The sequence below is a fragment of the Telmatherina bonti genome, assembly GCF_933228915.1.
Source record: "Telmatherina bonti genome assembly, chromosome: 19".
Lineage (NCBI taxonomy): Eukaryota > Metazoa > Chordata > Actinopteri > Atheriniformes > Telmatherinidae > Telmatherina > Telmatherina bonti.
In genome coordinates, this window is record NC_136617.1 from 2502270 (window position 1) to 2521274 (window position 19005).

The window sequence follows — 19005 nt, forward strand, 5'->3', positions numbered from 1 at the left end:
TGATTGATAATAGATGCCATCAGAAAATGTTCTGTACTGTGTTTCTCCATAACTTGGAGCCTCTTTGTCCTTCAAGATCAAATCCTGTATCTTGTATCTCTGTCTCAAAACTTGTAACAATGACTTTAGAATAGGTACATACTGAAAGCTTCTATCTTCTTCCCTACTGAGTACATACTCCACTGGTTCCACCACAGCAAACTGCTCCTTAAAATAAGCCCTTCTTTTGTAGGCAGAAGAAAGTGGGCCACCACTACTCAGGGCAGAGGGAAAGGGATTGGCATTACATAGCTCTGTCACCATGTCTGACACAACAGACTCATGAATCTCACAATTGTGCTTCTTCAAACAGGAATGTATAATATCTTTGATGATAGGACCTGATGCTGAATGAGAGGTAAAATGTACCTCTTCAACTACCTCATCAATACACCTGTTAGATACATTAAAAGTGCTTTCCAGTTTTAGTAACAACAACGCCAAATTTTTTTCAATGAGGTTTGGTAGATCTTGCACACCATTATCATCTTGAACATCAGAGGTTATAGACAGTTCACCGTCTTGAACATCCGCATCACTGTAATCATCTGTATTTGAAGAACTTTCATACCTCTTTAGCAGGTCTTCTTTAAAGTCTTGTAGTGAGTGAGGACTATGCTTTCTGCTTTTGTGGGAGGCAAATGTTCCATAAATGTTAGTACTGAAATTGCAGTTCTTAAAAACACAGATGACAGTCTCATGTTTTTTCAAATGTTGACCAAGGTGTTCAAAAAACTCTCTTTCGGTGGAAATAGTGCTGGTGCTGCAACACTGGCAAGTAAAAGAGAGAATTTCTAAAGATCGGAATCTTTGTTGAGTTTCCTCAGTTTCCTGAGAGTGATTTCTTGATAAATGTGATCTAAGGCTACCCCATGCTTTAAAGGAACAAAAACAATCTTGGAAAAGACATGGCAGAGGTTGCCCAACGTGGCCATGGCGTAACCTGTAATGTTTTAGCAACCCTGTTTTTGTGGAAGTTTCAAATGTACACATTTTGCATGCCCAGTCCATTTTTATAGACATGAACTAACTCATAAAATCACTCACTGGCCTTGAATTACACAGTATCTTTGTATCAGCAAAGTCTCACTTAGACTGGAGGGGACACGGACACAGTGAGACTGTATTCTTTATGACCTAGAAAAATGAAAACTTAAAGTTGGATCACAGTAGTAATCAAAATAATTTACAATAAAAATGCCATCCCTAACTCATCCCTATCTTTTTCTGCGGGTGTTGTAAGTATAAAATCAACACTGCATAAAATGGCCAAGAAAGAAAAAGTAACACTAATGCTATTGTTTTTAATACTACAAACAAAATTATGCTAATTTTGGTCAAATAACTATTAGTCTGTTGTGGAACTTCAAGGCTATCTATGTCACTGACATCAGAATATATTAAAAAAATATATAAAAAGGTCTATAAATATCTTGAATTTAGATTACATAAAGAAGCTGACAAATAAGCAAAACTGAACCACTCTTTGTTTCCCCATTGTAGAAATGGAAAGCTCTCTCTGAGCAGATTCGTTAAATGAAATTTATCCACTTATGCAATGCGGAATATCACTTAAGTGCCCTTGTAGAAGTACAAGCAAACATATGCTAATACATGAACTGCATTAGCAGGTGTAGCCTAGCCTTTTGTCCATGAGTCCACTATTGGTCATATCATAATTGAAAATAAACCCAGATTTATTGCTTTAGTAGTTTCTATTTGTAAAGTAAATGACACTCACCTTGAAATTATCCTTTGTATAGAATTTGTTCAGTGTTGTCCTCTAACACTGTCTTAACTGTCTGAACTTGTCAAGGCATGTTCGGAGTGAACTTGAAATCCTTAACTTAAGATCAAAAGAAAAAAAATTAGCAAGCCAATTTCATTAAGTCACTACAACTTGAATTTTGTTCTTTTTTGGTCGAAGCAAAAATTTGAGTCTAAAATACATACAATATTATGTTTGTATGATTACAAGCATTATTATGTCAGCACAACTCGTAAAAATAATGTTTGCAACTTAAAAAGTCTATCTACATCAATAAATTACATTTTTTATTTTGTAACCATAGATTTAATTGAGTGGTGGTAAATAGTCCCTTGAATTACTTTTTAGAGTGTAAGGAGGCAAAAAGGTGGAATTTATATTTTTTCAAGAGACTCATTCTTGTTCTGAGGACAGTTTTGGAAGAACCAATGGGGAAGAGACTTGTGGCTTTCGCATGGATCAAAAAAATCTGCAGGAGTTGCTATTTTAAGTGACAATTTTAAAGGGAAAATACTGGAAAAATCATTTGATGAAAAGGGTCACTGGATTTTTTAAATGGTAGAATTACATTCACATAACTTTCTGATAGGCAATATCTACGAATATAATTCGGAATCTTTAAACAATTTATTAATTACTGCGATAGAGGATAATATTAATCCACTCATACTCAAATATCCATCAGCCAAAATAATTCTTGGAGGAGATTTTTAATATGGTGTGGTCACAGCAATTAGACAGATACCCCCCAAGACCTAGAAATTATGAGAACAATTTGATTGATTTTTGTAATCGAACAAATTTAGTAGATATTTGGAGACAACGTAATCCTAGTGAACAACAATATACTTGGAGCAACAAAAATGTTACCTTATCATCTAGAATAGACTTTTGGTTAATCTGAAGAGATATGGAGGGGCTGGTAACTGAAGTATTGATTAGCCCTGCCATTATGACCAATCATAGATCTATTCTTCTTAAAACCAATTTAGCAGCCCAAGACAACAAAAGAAATTTTACAAACTGGAAACTAAATAACTCTCTCTTATCACACGACTTTATAAAGTCAGTCAAAGAACTGTTTGAACGGTACTGGAACTCTGCAAATGCTGATAAAAATGATGGAAAACACTGGGAACTTCTGAAGTATGAAATTAGAAAATATGCTCTACGTTTCGGGAAAGAATTGGCTCGAAAGAAAAGAGCTAAGATTGAGCACTTAAAAAGTATATCGGATATGACTTTAAAATTAACAAATGATATCTAATTATCGCCAGAATTAAATAAACTTCAACATGAATTAGATGAATTGTATACCGAGAGAGCCAAGGGAGCCTTTGTACGATCAAGAGTAAAGTGGATAGAAAAGGGGAAAGAAATAGTAAATACTTTTTCAATCTAGAAAAGAGAAATGCAGTGTCAAATTTATTATCTAAATTAAAAATAGGTGATCTATTAACTGAAGATGCTGAAATAATTTCAAAGTTCGTTTGACGAAATAAAATGGGCTATTAATAACCTTAAATGTAACAAGTCGCCGGGCAATGATGGTCTCACATCTGAATTCTATCAAAAGTTTTCTGTTGAAATTTCTAAATTTTTACTCGCAGTGTACAATGAGTCCATAATTAAGGAAGAATTACCTCACTCAATGAAGCAAGGTCTGATTACCCGATCCCCAAACCCAAAAAGGATCTACTTCTTATTGACGACTGGTGTGGAATTACTCTTTTAAATAACAATTATAAAATTCTTGCAGCTATTATGACTAAAAGATTAAAAAGAGTGTTAAATGAAATTATTCATGAATCTCAAAGTGGTTTTATGCCAGGAAGGCATTTTTCCAATAATATCAGGCTTGTGCTAGATTTAATAGATTATAATGAATTAATCCCAGATGATCCCCTAATACTTTTTCTCGACTTTCAAAAGGCATTTGACACTGTCAGTCATAAGTTCATCTTTGATGTTCTTTCTTTTTTGAATTTGGAAACTTTTTTATAAGTGCTATTAAAACATTGTACAAAGATAACAATAGTTCTGTGAAACTCCTTCATGGTACATCGTCAAGGTTTAACATAGGTAAAGGAGTAAGGCAAGGTTGCCTCTCCTTACATCTTTTTACTAGTTGCTCAAGTGTTAAATTATTTAGTGTCTCAAAGCCCGATTTAAAGGAATTAATCTTGGAAAAGAACTCAAAATAACACAGCTCGTAGATGATACAATATTTCTGAAAAATGCTGATGAAGTTCCCATAGCTTTATCCACTTTCTCATTATTTTCCAAAGCCTCAGACTTAAAGTTAAATCTTAAAAAATGTGAAATTCTATCTATAAGAACAATCAACCGCACTGAAATCTGTAGCATTCCAGTGAAAGACTCAGTTACTTATCTTGGCATTAATATCAGTACTAACCATAAAAAGAGAGAACGTGATCATCTTGCTCCTATTGACGATGCTATAAAAAAGAAATTGGTAAGAGATTTATCAATATATGGAAGAGTCTTACTAAGTAAAGCAGAAGGAATGTCGAGAGCCTCTTAGGCCTTCAGTTCTTTATATGTCTCCAAATCTACATGTTCACAACTAGATAAAAACCTTATCAAATTTATACGGGAAAAAAACCCTCACAAAGTGAAGAAAATAGTTCTGACCAATCCTCTAGCTGAAGGAGGACTAAATGTGCTCACATTTGATGTTTTTAATCAAATTATAAAAATTAATTGGATCAAAAGATACTTAAAAATGCTAACAGTTTATGGAACACCATCCCTAATTATCTTTTCCAGAAAGTAGGTGGCCTTAATTTTCTTTTGAAATGTCCCTTTTCAATAGGAAAACTACCAATCAAACTTGCTAATTTTCATCACCAAGCTTTATTATGCTGGCAGCTTCTTTACAAACACAATTACTCTCCTCACCACTGTATACTATGGAACAACTTATATATTTCACACAGAAATAGGACTTTGTACTTGGAAAACTGGTTTATGAATAATGTAAACACTGTAAAACAACTCTTAAATGATAATGGTGAGTTTTATAGCTATGAGGCGTTCTTAGACACTTAACATTTTGAGGTCTCCAGGCAAGAATTTCATACAGTGATCAATTCAATACCTTACAATATAAAAAGATTCTTGCTGGTAACATTCAGAGTACCACACTCTCAGCTTTGGAGAGCTCTATCTCTATAAATGGTTTGGATTTACTGAATAAAAATGCTTGAATAATTTTATTAGAAGTGGTCTTGAGTATATCTCAGCTCCAGCTTGTAAATTTAGATAAATTTGTCTGAATAAAAAACTATGGAACACAATCTATGTCACAATCTTTTTAAGATTATCCATAGATACTATCCTGTTAAGGCAAATGTATGTCATTTTATACCAGGCATAAGTAACAGATGTACTTTTTGTGATTGTGAAAGAGAGACTGTCGAACATATATTTGTTGACTGTTTTCACACCACTTCATTTTGGTTCCAGTTTGAAAGATATATCTCAAGGACACTTTAAAAAGAAACCATATTAAAAAAAAATAGATATTCTTTTTTACTTTAACAACCCTAATTTCTCGGTTGATGAAATATATATCATCAATTTGATTTGTATACTAGCAAAATTCTTTATTCATAAGATGATCTGGCTAAAGAAATTACCCTCCTTCTATGTATTCGAAATTACAGATCTCCAAAGTTACATAAAAACTATTGAAAAATTAAATCAAATGAATAAAAAAGTGATAAAAACATTACAAATTTTAGAAAAATACAAATTCATTATCCCATCTTAGCAGACCCCTTGTTTTTATTTTTATTTATATTTATTTTTGTTATGATGTCTTCTGAATGTCAATGGAAATGTATGTTTCTAAAACGTTACATGTTAAACATATGCTGAAATTTAAAAAAAACAGCTTTAATAAATTTGAACACTGTGTTGTCAAAAAAAAAAAAAAAAAAAAAGCGCAGACCACGTAGAACACTTCGTAGCCTACGCAGTCTGCGCACTTGGAAGTGTGCAGACCCTGAACTGAGAAACACAACGCCTATGCAAAAAAGGCGTGTCTTTCCCGGAAGTGACGCCATCAGATCGCGCCAGCTTCCCGCCAGGAATCCAGTTTAGTTTCATTCATAAAAGAACCGAACACCGGGACCGAATACCACCGGCTGTTTGGACCCAGCCGAACCGGAAGTGAGAGTTATCCAGCCGGAAGCTGACTTGTTGTCGGTTAGCTCGCGCCAGTCCCGTGTCAGGAACGCTTTGTTGCGGTTTTGTTCCCGGTTCAGCTCGGTTTTGATCTGGATCTCTGACTCTCTTCTTCCAGACAAATACCTTCACGCGCATGGCGGCCTCCGTCCCCCAGAAGCCGGGCCTGCTCCCCAGCGCCGCCCCGGGCCAGCAGCAGCCCCCCCAGGGCGCCCTGAGGGAGATCTCCCCGGTGTTCCTCTGCAGGATCGGACAGGAGACCGTGCAGGACATCGTCACGCGCACCATGGAAATATTCCAGATCACGCGCGCCACGCAGGTAAATGCTGAGAGCTCATGCGCTGATCTTTTGTCATAAAGAAGAAAAAACAATTAATAATAATTAACAATTTTCTCATGTTTCTGTTGATCAGCATAATTTATATGTGAGACTGGTTAAACTGGGATGGGTAGGACTGGAACGCTGCAGGTTAGACTGGTTAAACTGGGATGGGTAGGACTGGAACGCTGCAGGTCAGACTGGTTAAACTGGGATGGGTAGGACTGGAACGCTGCAGGTCAGACTGGTTAAACTGGGATGGGTAGGACTGGAACGCTGCAGGTCAGACTGGTTAAACTGGGATGGGTAGGACTGGAACGCTGCAGGTTAGACTGGTTAAACTGGGATGGGTAGGACTGGAACGCTGCAGGTTAGACTGGTTAAACTGGGATGGGTAGGACTGGAACGCTGCAGGTTAGACTGGTTAAACTGGGATGGGTAGGACTGGAACGCTGCAGGTTAGACTGGTTAAACTGGGATGGGTAGGACTGGAACGCTACAGGTCAGACTGGTTAAACTGGGATGGGTAGGACTGGAACGCTGCAGGTCAGACTGGTTAAACTGGGATGGGTAGGACTGGAACGCTGCAGGTCAGACTGGTTAAACTGGGATGGGTAGGACTGGAACGCTGCAGGTTAGACTGGTTAAACTGGGATGGGTAGGACTGGAACGCTGCAGGTTAGACTGGTTAAACTGGGATGGGTAGGACTGGAACGCTGCAGGTCAGACTGGTTAAACTGGGATGGGTAGGACTGGAACGCTGCAGGTTAGACTGGTTAAACTGGGATGGGTAGGACTGGAACGCTGCAGGTCAGACTGGTTAAACTGGGATGGGTAGGACTGGAACGCTGCAGGTTAGACTGGTTAAACTGGGATGGGTAGGACTGGAACGCTGCAGGTCAGACTGGTTAAACTGGGATGGGTAGGACTGGAACGCTGCAGGTTAGACTGGTTAAACTGGGATGGGTAGGACTGGAACGCTGCAGGTTAGACTGGTTAAACTGGGATGGGTAGGACTGGAACGCTGCAGGTCAGACTGGTTTAAACTGGGATGGGTAGGACTGGAACGCTGCAGGTTAGACTGGTTAAACTGGGATGGGTAGGACTGGAACGCTGCAGGTTAGACTGGTTAAACTGGGATGGGTAGGACTGGAACGCTGCAGGTTAGACTGGTTAAACTGGGATGGGTAGGACTGGAACGCTGCAGGTTAGACTGGTTAAACTGGGATGGGTAGGACTGGAACGCTGCAGGTCAGACTGGTTAAACTGGGATGGGTAGCACTGGAACGCTGCAGGTCAGACTGGTTAAACTGGGATGGGTAGGACTGGAACGCTGCAGGTTAGACTGGTTAAACTGGGATGGGTAGGACTGGAACGCTGCAGGTCAGACTGGTTAAACTGGGATGGGTAGGACTGGAACGCTGCAGGTTAGACTGGTTAAACTGGGATGGGTAGGACTGGAACGCTGCAGGTTAGACTGGTTAAACTGGGATGGGTAGGACTGGAACGCTGCAGGTTAGACTGGTTAAACTGGGATGGGTAGGACTGGAACGCTGCAGGTCAGACTGGTTAAACTGGGATGGGTAGGACTGGAACGCTGCAGGTCAGACTGGTTAAACTGGGATGGGTAGGACTGGAACGCTGCAGGTCAGACTGGTTAAACTGGGATGGGTAGGACTGGAACGCTGCAGGTTAGACTGGTTAAACTGGGATGGGTAGGACTGGAACGCTGCAGGTCAGACTGGTTAAACTGGGATGGGTAGGACTGGAACGCTGCAGGTTAGACTGGTTAAACTGGGATGGGTAGGACTGGAACGCTGCAGGTTAGACTGGTTAAACTGGGATGGGTAGGACTGGAACGCTGCAGGTTAGACTGGTTAAACTGGGATGGGTAGGACTGGAACGCTGCAGGTTAGACTGGTTAAACTGGGATGGGTAGGACTGGAACGCTGCAGGTCAGACTGGTTAAACTGGGATGGGTAGGACTGGAACGCTGCAGGTCAGACTGGTTAAACTGGGATGGGTAGGACTGGAACGCTGCAGGTCAGACTGGTTAAACTGGGATGGGTAGGACTGGAACGCTGCAGGTTAGACTGGTTAAACTGGGATGGGTAGGACTGGAACGCTGCAGGTCAGACTGGTTAAACTGGGATGGGTAGGACTGGAACGCTGCAGGTTAGACTGGTTAAACTGGGATGGGTAGGACTGGAACGCTGCAGGTCAGACTGGTTAAACTGGGATGGGTAGGACTGGAACGCTGCAGGTTAGACTGGTTAAACTGGGATGGGTAGGACTGGAACGCTGCAGGTCAGACTGGTTAAACTGGGATGGGTAGGACTGGAACGCTGCAGGTTAGACTGGTTAAACTGGGATGGGTAGGACTGGAACGCTGCAGGTCAGACTGGTTAAACTGGGATGGGTAGGACTGGAACGCTGCAGGTCAGACTGGTTAAACTGGGATGGGTAGGACTGGAACGCTGCAGGTTAGACTGGTTAAACTGGGATGGGTAGGACTGGAACGCTGCAGGTTAGACTGGTTAAACTGGGATGGGTAGGACTGGAACGCTGCAGGTTAGACTGGTTAAACTGGGATGGGTAGGACTGGAACGCTGCAGGTCAGACTGGTTAAACTGGGATGGGTAGGACTGGAACGCTGCAGGTCAGACTGGTTAAACTGGGATGGGTAGAACTGGAACGCTGCAGGTCAGACTGGTTAAACTGGGATGGGTAGGACTGGAACGCTGCAGGTTAGACTGGTTAAACTGGGATGGGTAGGACTGGAACGCTGCAGGTCAGACTGGTTAAACTGGAATGGGTAGGACTGGAACGCTGCAGGTCAGACTGGTTAAACTGGGATGGGTAGGACTGGAACGCTGCAGGTTAGACTGGTTAAACTGGGATGGGTAGGACTGGAACGCTGCAGGTCAGACTGGTTAAACTGGGATGGGTAGGACTGGAACGCTGCAGGTTAGACTGGTTAAACTGGGATGGGTAGGACTGGAACGCTGCAGGTTAGACTGGTTAAACTGGGATGGGTAGGACTGGAACGCTGCAGGTCAGACTGGTTAAACTGGGATGGGTAGGACTGGAACGCTGCAGGTTAGACTGGTTAAACTGGGATGGGTAGGACTGGAACGCTGCAGGTCAGACTGGTTAAACTGGGATGGGTAGGACTGGAACGCTGCAGGTCAGACTGGTTAAACTGGGATGGGTAGGACTGGAACGCTGCAGGTTAGACTGGTTAAACTGGGATGGGTAGGACTGGAACGCTACAGGTCAGACTGGTTAAACTGGGATGGGTAGGACTGGAACGCTGCAGGTTAGACTGGTTAAACTGGGATGGGTAGGACTGGAACGCTGCAGGTCAGACTGGTTAAACTGGGATGGGTAGGACTGGAACGCTGCAGGTCAGACTGGTTAAACTGGGATGGGTAGGACTGGAACGCTGCAGGTTAGACTGGTTAAACTGGGATGGGTAGGACTGGAACGCTGCCGGTCAGACTGGTTAAACTGGGATGGGTAGGACTGGAACGCTGCAGGTTAGACTGGTTAAACTGGGATGGGTAGGACTGGAACGCTGCAGGTCAGACTGGTTAAACTGGAATGGGTAGGACTGGAACGCTGCAGGTCAGACTGGTTAAACTGGGATGGGTAGGACTGGAACGCTGCAGGTTAGACTGGTTAAACTGGGATGGGTAGGACTGGAACGCTGCAGGTTAGACTGGTTAAACTGGGATGGGTAGGACTGGAACGCTGCAGGTCAGACTGGTTAAACTGGGATGGGTAGGACTGGAACGCTGCAGGTTAGACTGGTTAAACTGGGATGGGTAGGACTGGAACGCTGCAGGTTAGACTGGTTAAACTGGGATGGGTAGGACTGGAACGCTGCAGGTTAGACTGGTTAAACTGGGATGGGTAGGACTGGAACGCTGCAGGTTAGACTGGTTAAACTGGGATGGGTAGGACTGGAACGCTGCAGGTCAGACTGGTTAAACTGGGATGGGTAGGACTGGAACGCTGCAGGTCAGACTGGTTAAACTGGGATGGGTAGGACTGGAACGCTGCAGGTTAGACTGGTTAAACTGGGATGGGTAGGACTGGAACGCTGCAGGTTAGACTGGTTAAACTGGGATGGGTAGGACTGGAACGCTGCAGGTCAGACTGGTTAAACTGGGATGGGTAGGACTGGAACGCTGCAGGTCAGACTGGTTAAACTGGGATGGGTAGGACTGGAACGCTGCAGGTCAGACTGGTTAAACTGGGATGGGTAGGACTGGAACGCTGCAGGTTAGACTGGTTAAACTGGGATGGGTAGGACTGGAACGCTGCAGGTTAGACTGGTTAAACTGGGATGGGTAGGACTGGAACGCTGCAGGTTAGACTGGTTAAACTGGGATGGGTAGGACTGGAACGCTACAGGTCAGACTGGTTAAACTGGGATTTATAGGACTAGAACACTGCAGGTCAGACTGGTTAAACTGGGATGGGTAGGACTGGAACGCTACAGGTCAGACTGGTTAAACTGGGATGGGTAGGACTGGAACGCTGCAGGTCAGACTGGTTTAAACTGGGATGGGTAGGACTGGAACGCTGCAGGTCAGACTGGTTAAACTGGGATGGGTAGAACTGGAACGCTGCAGGTCAGACTGGTTAAACTGGGATGGGTAGGACTGGAACGCTGCAGGTCAGACTGGTTAAACTGGGATGGGTAGGACTGGAACGCTGCAGGTTAGACTGGTTAAACTGGGATGGGTAGGACTGGAACGCTGCAGGTCAGACTGGTTAAACTGGGATGGGTAGAACTGGAACGCTGCAGGTCAGACTGGTTAAACTGGGATGGGTAGGACTGGAACGCTGCAGGTCAGACTGGTTAAACTGGGATGGGTAGGACTGGAACGCTGCAGGTTAGACTGGTTAAACTGGGATGGGTAGGACTGGAACGCTGCAGGTCAGACTGGTTAAACTGGGATGGGTAGGACTGGAACGCTGCAGGTTAGACTGGTTAAACTGGGATGGGTAGGACTGGAACGCTGCAGGTTAGACTGGTTAAACTGGGATGGGTAGAACTGGAACGCTGCAGGTCAGACTGGTTAAACTGGGATGGGTAGGACTGGAACGCTGCAGGTCAGACTGGTTAAACTGGGATGGGTAGGACTGGAACGCTGCAGGTCAGACTGGTTAAACTGGGATGGGTAGGACTGGAACGCTACAGGTCAGACTGGTTAAACTGGGATGGGTAGGACTGGAACGCTGCAGGTCAGACTGGTTAAACTGGGATGGGTAGGACTGGAACGCTGCAGGTCAGACTGGTTAAACTGGGATGGGTAGGACTGGAACGCTGCAGGTCAGACTGGTTAAACTGGGATGGGTAGGACTGGAACGCTGCAGGTCAGACTGGTTAAACTGGGATGGGTAGGACTGGAACGCTGCAGGTTAGACTGGTTAAACTGGGATTGGTAGGACTGGAACGCTGCAGGTCAGACTGGTTAAACTGGGATGGGTAGGACTGGAACGCTGCAGGTCAGACTGGTTAAACTGGGATGGGTAGGACTGGAACGCTACAGGTCAGACTGGTTAAACTGGGATGGGTAGGACTGGAACGCTGCAGGTCAGACTGGTTAAACTGGGATGGGTAGGACTGGAACGCTGCAGGTTAGACTGGTTAAACTGGGATTGGTAGGACTGGACGCTGCAGGTTAGACTGGTTAAACTGGGATGGGTAGGACTGGAACGCTGCAGGTTAGACTGGTTAAACTGGGATGGGTAGGACTGGAACGCTGCAGGTCAGACTGGTTAAACTGGGATGGGTAGGACTGGAACGCTGCAGGTTAGACTGGTTAAACTGGGATGGGTAGGACTGGAACGCTGCAGGTTAGACTGGTTAAACTGGGATGGGTAGGACTGGAACGCTGCAGGTTAGACTGGTTAAACTGGGATGGGTAGGACTGGAACGCTGCAGGTCAGACTGGTTAAACTGGGATGGGTAGGACTGGAACGCTGCAGGTCAGACTGGTTAAACTGGGATGGGTAGGACTGGAACGCTGCAGGTCAGACTGGTTAAACTGGGATGGGTAGGACTGGAACGCTGCAGGTTAGACTGGTTAAACTGGGATGGGTAGGACTGGAACGCTGCAGGTCAGACTGGTTAAACTGGGATGGGTAGGACTGGAACGCTGCAGGTTAGACTGGTTAAACTGGGATGGGTAGGACTGGAACGCTGCAGGTCAGACTGGTTAAACTGGGATGGGTAGGACTGGAACGCTGCAGGTCAGACTGGTTAAACTGGGATGGGTAGGACTGGAACGCTGCAGGTCAGACTGGTTAAACTGGGATGGGTAGGACTGGACGCTGCAGGTTAGACTGGTTAAACTGGGATGGGTAGGACTGGAACGCTGCAGGTCAGACTGGTTAAACTAGGATGGGTAGGACTGGAACGCTACAGGTCAGACTGGTTAAACTGGGATGGGTAGCACTGGAACGCTGCAGGTCAGACTGGCTAAACTGGGATTTATAGGACTAGAACACTGCAGGTCAGACTGGTTAAACTGGGATGGGTAGAACTGGAACGCTGCAGGTCAGACTGGTTAAACTGGGATGGGTAGGACTGGAACGCTGCAGGTCAGACTGGTTAAACTGGGATGGGTAGCACTGGAACGCTGCAGGTCAGGCTGGTTAAACTGGGATGGGTAGAACTGGAACGGTTAGACTGGTTAAACTGGGATGGGTAGGACTGGAACGCTGCAGGTCAGACTGGTTAAACTGGGATGGGTAGCACTGGAACGCTACAGGTCAGACTGGTTAAACTGGGATGGGTAGGACTGGAACGCTGCAGGTTAGACTGGTTAAACTGGGATTGGTAGCACTGGACGCTGCAGGTATGACTGGTTAAACTGGGATGGGTAGGACTGAAACGCTGCAGGTCAGACTAGTTAAACTGGGATGGGTAGAACTGGAACGCTGCAGGTCAGACTGGTTAAACTGGGATGGGTAGGACTGGAACGCTGCAGGTCAGACTGGTTAAACTGGGATGGGTAGAACTGGAACGCTACAGGTCAGACTGGCTAAACTGGGATTTATAGGACTAGAACACTGCAGGTCAGACTGGCTAAACTGGGATTGGTAGCACTGGAACGCTGCAGGTCAGACTGGTTAAACTGGGATGGGTAGGACTGAAATGCTGCAGGTCAGGCTGGTTAAACTGGGATGGGTAGGACTGGAACGCTGCAGGTCAGACAGGTCAAACTGTCTAAACACACTAAAATATTTTGACTTGAGGTTGGACTCAATTAGTGTGTGGTCCTGTATCAGATGTGGGGGCTCATGCAGCTGCTGCTGTTCACGGAGTGGAGGAAACTTTACGTACTTCCGCGATAGCATTATAAGTCTCCGATATAACCAGAAAAAGCTTCTACATGTGTTGACAGTCTCCTATTCTTTTGAGCCACGATATAGACCTAAATAGTCACTAAATATATCAGAAAAGCTGCTCAGTTATGAGTGGAAGAGTGTGTGCGTCGATATAATCGGTGTAGCAGAAAACTGGACGCACAAATGTTCCACAATAACATGCTTATTTATGTATTTTTTTTTAAACTCTTTTTCTATTTTACCTGCAACACTGATATAGTGGACGCATACTAAAGAAGGTGACCCCAGCAAGAAGGGTTATGTTGCGCTCTGATGTGTGGGGCACGTCAGTGCCGGCCTTTTAAATATACCAAAAGTTAGACCTATAACATATGGCGAGACCGCATTAGAGTTTTATGGTCCCATCTTTGGAACAGTTTTATGGTCCTCGCCTTTGGAACAGTTTTATGGTCCTCACCTTTGGTACAGTTTTATGGTCATCGCCTTTGGAACAGTTTTATGGTCCTCGCCTTTGGAACAGTTTTATGGTTTTTGCCTTTGGAACAGTTTTATGGTCCTCGCCTTTGGAACAGTTTTATTGTTTTTGCCTTTGGAACAGTTTTATGGTTTTTGCCTTTGGAACAGTGTTATGGTCTTCGCCTTTGGAATAGTTTTATGGTCTTCGCCTTTGGAACAGTTTTATGGTTTTTGCCTTTGGAACAGTTTTATGGTCCTCGCCTTTGGAACAGTTTTATGGTCATTGCCTTTGGAACAGTTTTATGGTCATTGCCTTTGGAACAGTTTTATGGTCCTCGCCTTTGGAACAGTTTTATGGTCATTGCCTTTGGAACAGTTTTATGGTCATTGCCTTTGGAACAGTTTTATGGTCCTCGCCTTTGGAACAGTTTTATGGTCATTGCCTTTGGAACAGTTTTATTGTTTTTGCCTTTGGAACAGTTTTATGGTTTTTGCCTTTGGAACAGTGTTATGGTCTTCGCCTTTGGAATAGTTTTATGGTCTTCGCCTTTGGAACAGTTTTATGGTTTTTGCCTTTGGAACAGTTTTATGGTCCTCGCCTTTGGAACAGTTTTATGGTCATTGCCTTTGGAACAGTTTTATGGTCATTGCCTTTGGAACAGTTTTATGGTCCTCGCCTTTGGAACAGTTTTATGGTCATTGCCTTTGGAACAGTTTTATGGTCCTCGCCTTTGGAACAGTTTTATGGTCATTGCCTTTGGAACAGTTTTATGGTCCTCGCCTTTGGAACAGTTTTATGGTCATTGCCTTTGGAACAGTTTTATGGTCCTCGCCTTTGGAACAGTTTTATGGTCATTGCCTTTGGAACAGTTTTATGGTCCTCGCCTTTGGAACAGTTTTATGGTCATTGCCTTTGGAACAGTTTTATGGTCCTCGCCTTTGGAACAGTTTTATGGTCATTGCCTTTGGAACAGTTTTATGGTCCTCGCCTTTGGAATAGTTTTATGGTCTTCGCCTTTGGAACAGTTTTATGGTCCTCGCCTTTGGAACAGTTTTATGGTCATTGCCTTTGGAACAGTGTTATGGTCCTCGCCTTTGGAACAGTTTTATGGTCATCGCCTTTGGAACAGTTTTATGGTCCTCGCCTTTGGAACAGTTTTATGGTCATTGCCTTTGGAACAGTTTTATGGTCCTCGCCTTTGGAACAGTTTTATGGTCATTGCCTTTGGAACAGTTTTATGGTCCTCGCCTTTGGAACAGTGTTATGGTCCTCGCCTTTGGAACAGTGTTATGGTCCTCGCCTTTGGAACAGTGTTATGGTCATTGCCTTTGGAACAGTTTTATGGTTTTTGCCTTTGGAACAGTTTTATGGTCATCGCCTTTGGAACAGTTTTATGGTCCTCGCCTTTGGAACAGTTTTATGGTCATCGCCTTTGGTACAGTTTTATGGTCCTCGCCTTTGGAACAGTTTTATGGTCCTCGCCTTTGGAACAGTTTTATGGTCCTCGCCTTTGGAACAGTTTTATGGTCCTCGCCTTTGGAACAGTTTTATGGTCCTCGCCTTTGGAACAGTGTTATGGTCCTCGCCTTTGGAACAGTTTTATGGTCATCGCCTTTGGTACAGTTTTATGGTCATCGCCTTTGGAACAGTTTTATGGTCCTCGCCTTTGGAACAGTTTTATGGTCCTCGCCTTTGGAACAGTTTTATGGTCCTCGCCTTTGGAACAGTTTTATGGTCCTCGCCTTTGGAACAGTTTTATGGTCCTCGCCTTTGGAACAGTTTTATGGTCATTGCCTTTGGAACAGTTTTATGGTCCTCGCCTTTGGAACAGTTTTATGGTCCTCGCCTTTGGAACAGTTTTATGGTCCTCGCCTTTGGAACAGTTTTATGGTCCTCGCCTTTGGAACAGTTTTATGGTCCTCGCCTTTGGAACAGTTTTATGGTCCTCGCCTTTGGAACAGTTTTATGGTCATTGCCTTTGGAACAGTTTTATGGTCCTCGCCTTTGGAACAGTTTTATGGTCCTCGCCTTTGGAACAGTTTTATGGTCCTCGCCTTTGGAACAGTTTTATGGTCCTCGCCTTTGGAACAGTTTTATGGTCCTCGCCTTTGGAACAGTTTTATGGTCCTCGCCTTTGGAACAGTTTTATGGTCCTCGCCTTTGGAACAGTTTTATGGTCCTCGCCTTTGGAACAGTTTTATGGTCCTCGCCTTTGGAACAGTTTTATGGTCCTCGCCTTTGGAACAGTTTTATGGTCCTCGCCTTTGGAACAGTTTTATGGTCCTCGCCTTTGGAACAGTTTTATGGTCCTCGCCTTTGGAACAGTTTTATGGTCCTCGCCTTTGGAACAGTTTTATGGTCATTGCCTTTGGAACAGTTTTATGGTCCTCGCCTTTGGAACAGTTTTATGGTCCTCGCCTTTGGAACAGTTTTATGGTCCTCGCCTTTGGAACAGTTTTATGGTCATTGCCTTTGGAACAGTTTTATGGTCCTCGCCTTTGGAACAGTTTTATGGTCCTCGCCTTTGGAACAGTTTTATGGTCCTCGCCTTTGGAACAGTTTTATGGTCCTCGCCTTTGGAACAGTTTTATGGTCCTCGCCTTTGGAACAGTTTTATGGTCATTGCCTTTGGAACAGTTTTATGGTCCTCGCCTTTGGAACAGTTTTATGGTCCTCGCCTTTGGAACAGTTTTATGGTCCTCGCCTTTGGAACAGTTTTATGGTCCTCGCCTTTGGAACAGTTTTATGGTCCTCGCCTTTGGAACAGTTTTATGGTCCTCGCCTTTGGAACAGTTTTATGGTCATTGCCTTTGGAACAGTTTTATGGTCCTCGCCTTTGGAACAGTTTTATGGTCCTCGCCTTTGGAACAGTTTTATGGTCATTGCCTTTGGAACAGTTTTATGGTCATTGCCTTTGGAACAGTTTTATGGTCCTCGCCTTTGGAACAGTTTTATGGTCATTGCCTTTGGAACAGTTTTATGGTCCTCGCCTTTGGAACAGTTTTATGGTCCTCGCCTTTTGAACAGTTTTATGGTCCTCGCCTTTGGAACAGTTTTATGGTCCTCGCCTTTGGAACAGTGTTATGGTCCTCGCCTTTGGAACAGTTTTATGGTCCTCGCCTTTGGAACAGTTTTATGGTCCTCGCCTTTGGAACAGTTTTATGGTCCTCGCCTTTGGAACAGTTTTATGGTCCTCGCCTTTGGAACAGTTTTATGGTCCTCGCCTTTGGAACAGTTTTATGGTCCTCGCCTTTGGAACAGTTTTATGGTCCTCGCCTTTGGAACAGTTTTATGGTCCTCGCCTTTGGAACAGTGTTATGGTCCTCGCCTTTGGAACAGTGTTATGGTCCTCGCCTTTGGAACAGTTTTATGGTCCTCGCCTTTGGTACAGTTTTATGGTCATCGCCTTTGGAACAGTTTTATGGTCCTCGCCTTTGGAACAGTTTTATGGTCCTCGCCTTTGGAACAGTTTTATGGTCCTCGCCTTTGGAACAGTTTTATGGTCATTGCCTTTGGAACAGTTTTATGGTCATTGCCTTTGGAACAGTTTTATGGTCCTCGCCTTTGGAACAGTTTTATGGTCCTCGCCTTTGGAACAGTTTTATGGTCCTCGCCTTTGGAACAGTTTTATGGTCCTCGCCTTTGGAACAGTTTTATGGTCCTCGCCTTTGGAACAGTTTTATGGTCATTGCCTTTGGAACAGTTTTATGGTCATTGCCTTTGGAACAGTTTTATGGTCCTCGCCTTTGGAACAGTTTTATGGTCCTCGCCTTTGGAACAGTTTTATGGTCCTCGCCTTTGGAACAGTTTTATGGTCCTCGCCTTTGGAACAGTTTTATGGTCCTCGCCTTTGGAACAGTTTTATGGTCCTCGCCTTTGGAACAGTTTTATGGTCATTGCCTTTGGAACAGTTTTATGGTCCTCGCCTTTGGAACAGTTTTATGGTCCTCGCCTTTGGAACAGTTTTATGGTCATTGCCTTTGGAACAGTTTTATGGTCATTGCCTTTGGAACAGTTTTATGGTCCTCGCCTTTGGAACAGTTTTATGGTCCTCGCCTTTGGAACAGTTTTATGGTCATTGCCTTTGGAACAGTTTTATGGTCCTCGCCTTTGGAACAGTGTTATGGTCCTCGCCTTTGGAACAGTGTTATGGTCCTCGCCTTTGGAACAGTGTTATGGTCATTGCCTTTGGAACAGTTTTATGGTCATTGCCTTTGGAACAGTTTTATGGTCCTCGCCTTTGGAACAGTTTTATGGTTTTTGACTTTGGTACAGTTTTATGGTCCTCGCCTTTGGAACAGTTTTATTGTTTTTGCCTTTGGAACAGTTTTATGGTTTTTGCCTTTGGAACAGTTTTATGGTCATCGCCTTTGGAACAGTTTTATGGTCCTCGCCTTTGGAACAGTTTTATGGTCATCGCCTTTGGTACAGTTTTATGGTCCTCGCCTTTGGAACAGTTTTATGGTCCTCGCCTTTGGAACAGTTTTATGGTCCTCGCCTTTGGAACAGTTTTATGGTCCTCGCCTTTGGAACAGTTTTATGGTCCTCGCCTTTGGAACAGTGTTATGGTCCTCGCCTTTGGAACAGTTTTATGGTCATCGCCTTTGGTACAGTTTTATGGTCATCGCCTTTGGAACAGTTTTATGGTCCTCGCCTTTGGAACAGTTTTATGGTCCTCGCCTTTGGAACAGTTTTATGGTCCTCGCCTTTGGAACAGTTTTATGGTCCTCGCCTTTGGAACAGTTTTATGGTCATTGCCTTTGGAACAGTTTTATGGTCCTCGCCTTTGGAACAGTTTTATGGTCCTCGCCTTTGGAACAGTTTTATGGTCCTCGCCTTTGG

General features: G+C 44.2%; 1 protein-coding gene across 1 annotated transcript in view; it reads left to right on the forward strand.

The window, feature by feature from the left end:
- Window positions 1–5965: 5965 nt before the first annotated feature.
- LOC306770152 (mediator of RNA polymerase II transcription subunit 30) overlaps window positions 5966–19005 on the forward strand; it is a 37389-nt gene continuing 24349 nt past the window's right edge. The window contains exons 1-2 of the mRNA XM_079258975.1: window positions 5966–6040; window positions 6138–6338. Of these exons, the coding sequence (XP_079115101.1) occupies window positions 6156–6338 (183 nt within the window). The 5' untranslated portion in view covers window positions 5966–6040; window positions 6138–6155. The remainder of the gene's footprint in view (window positions 6041–6137; window positions 6339–19005) is intronic.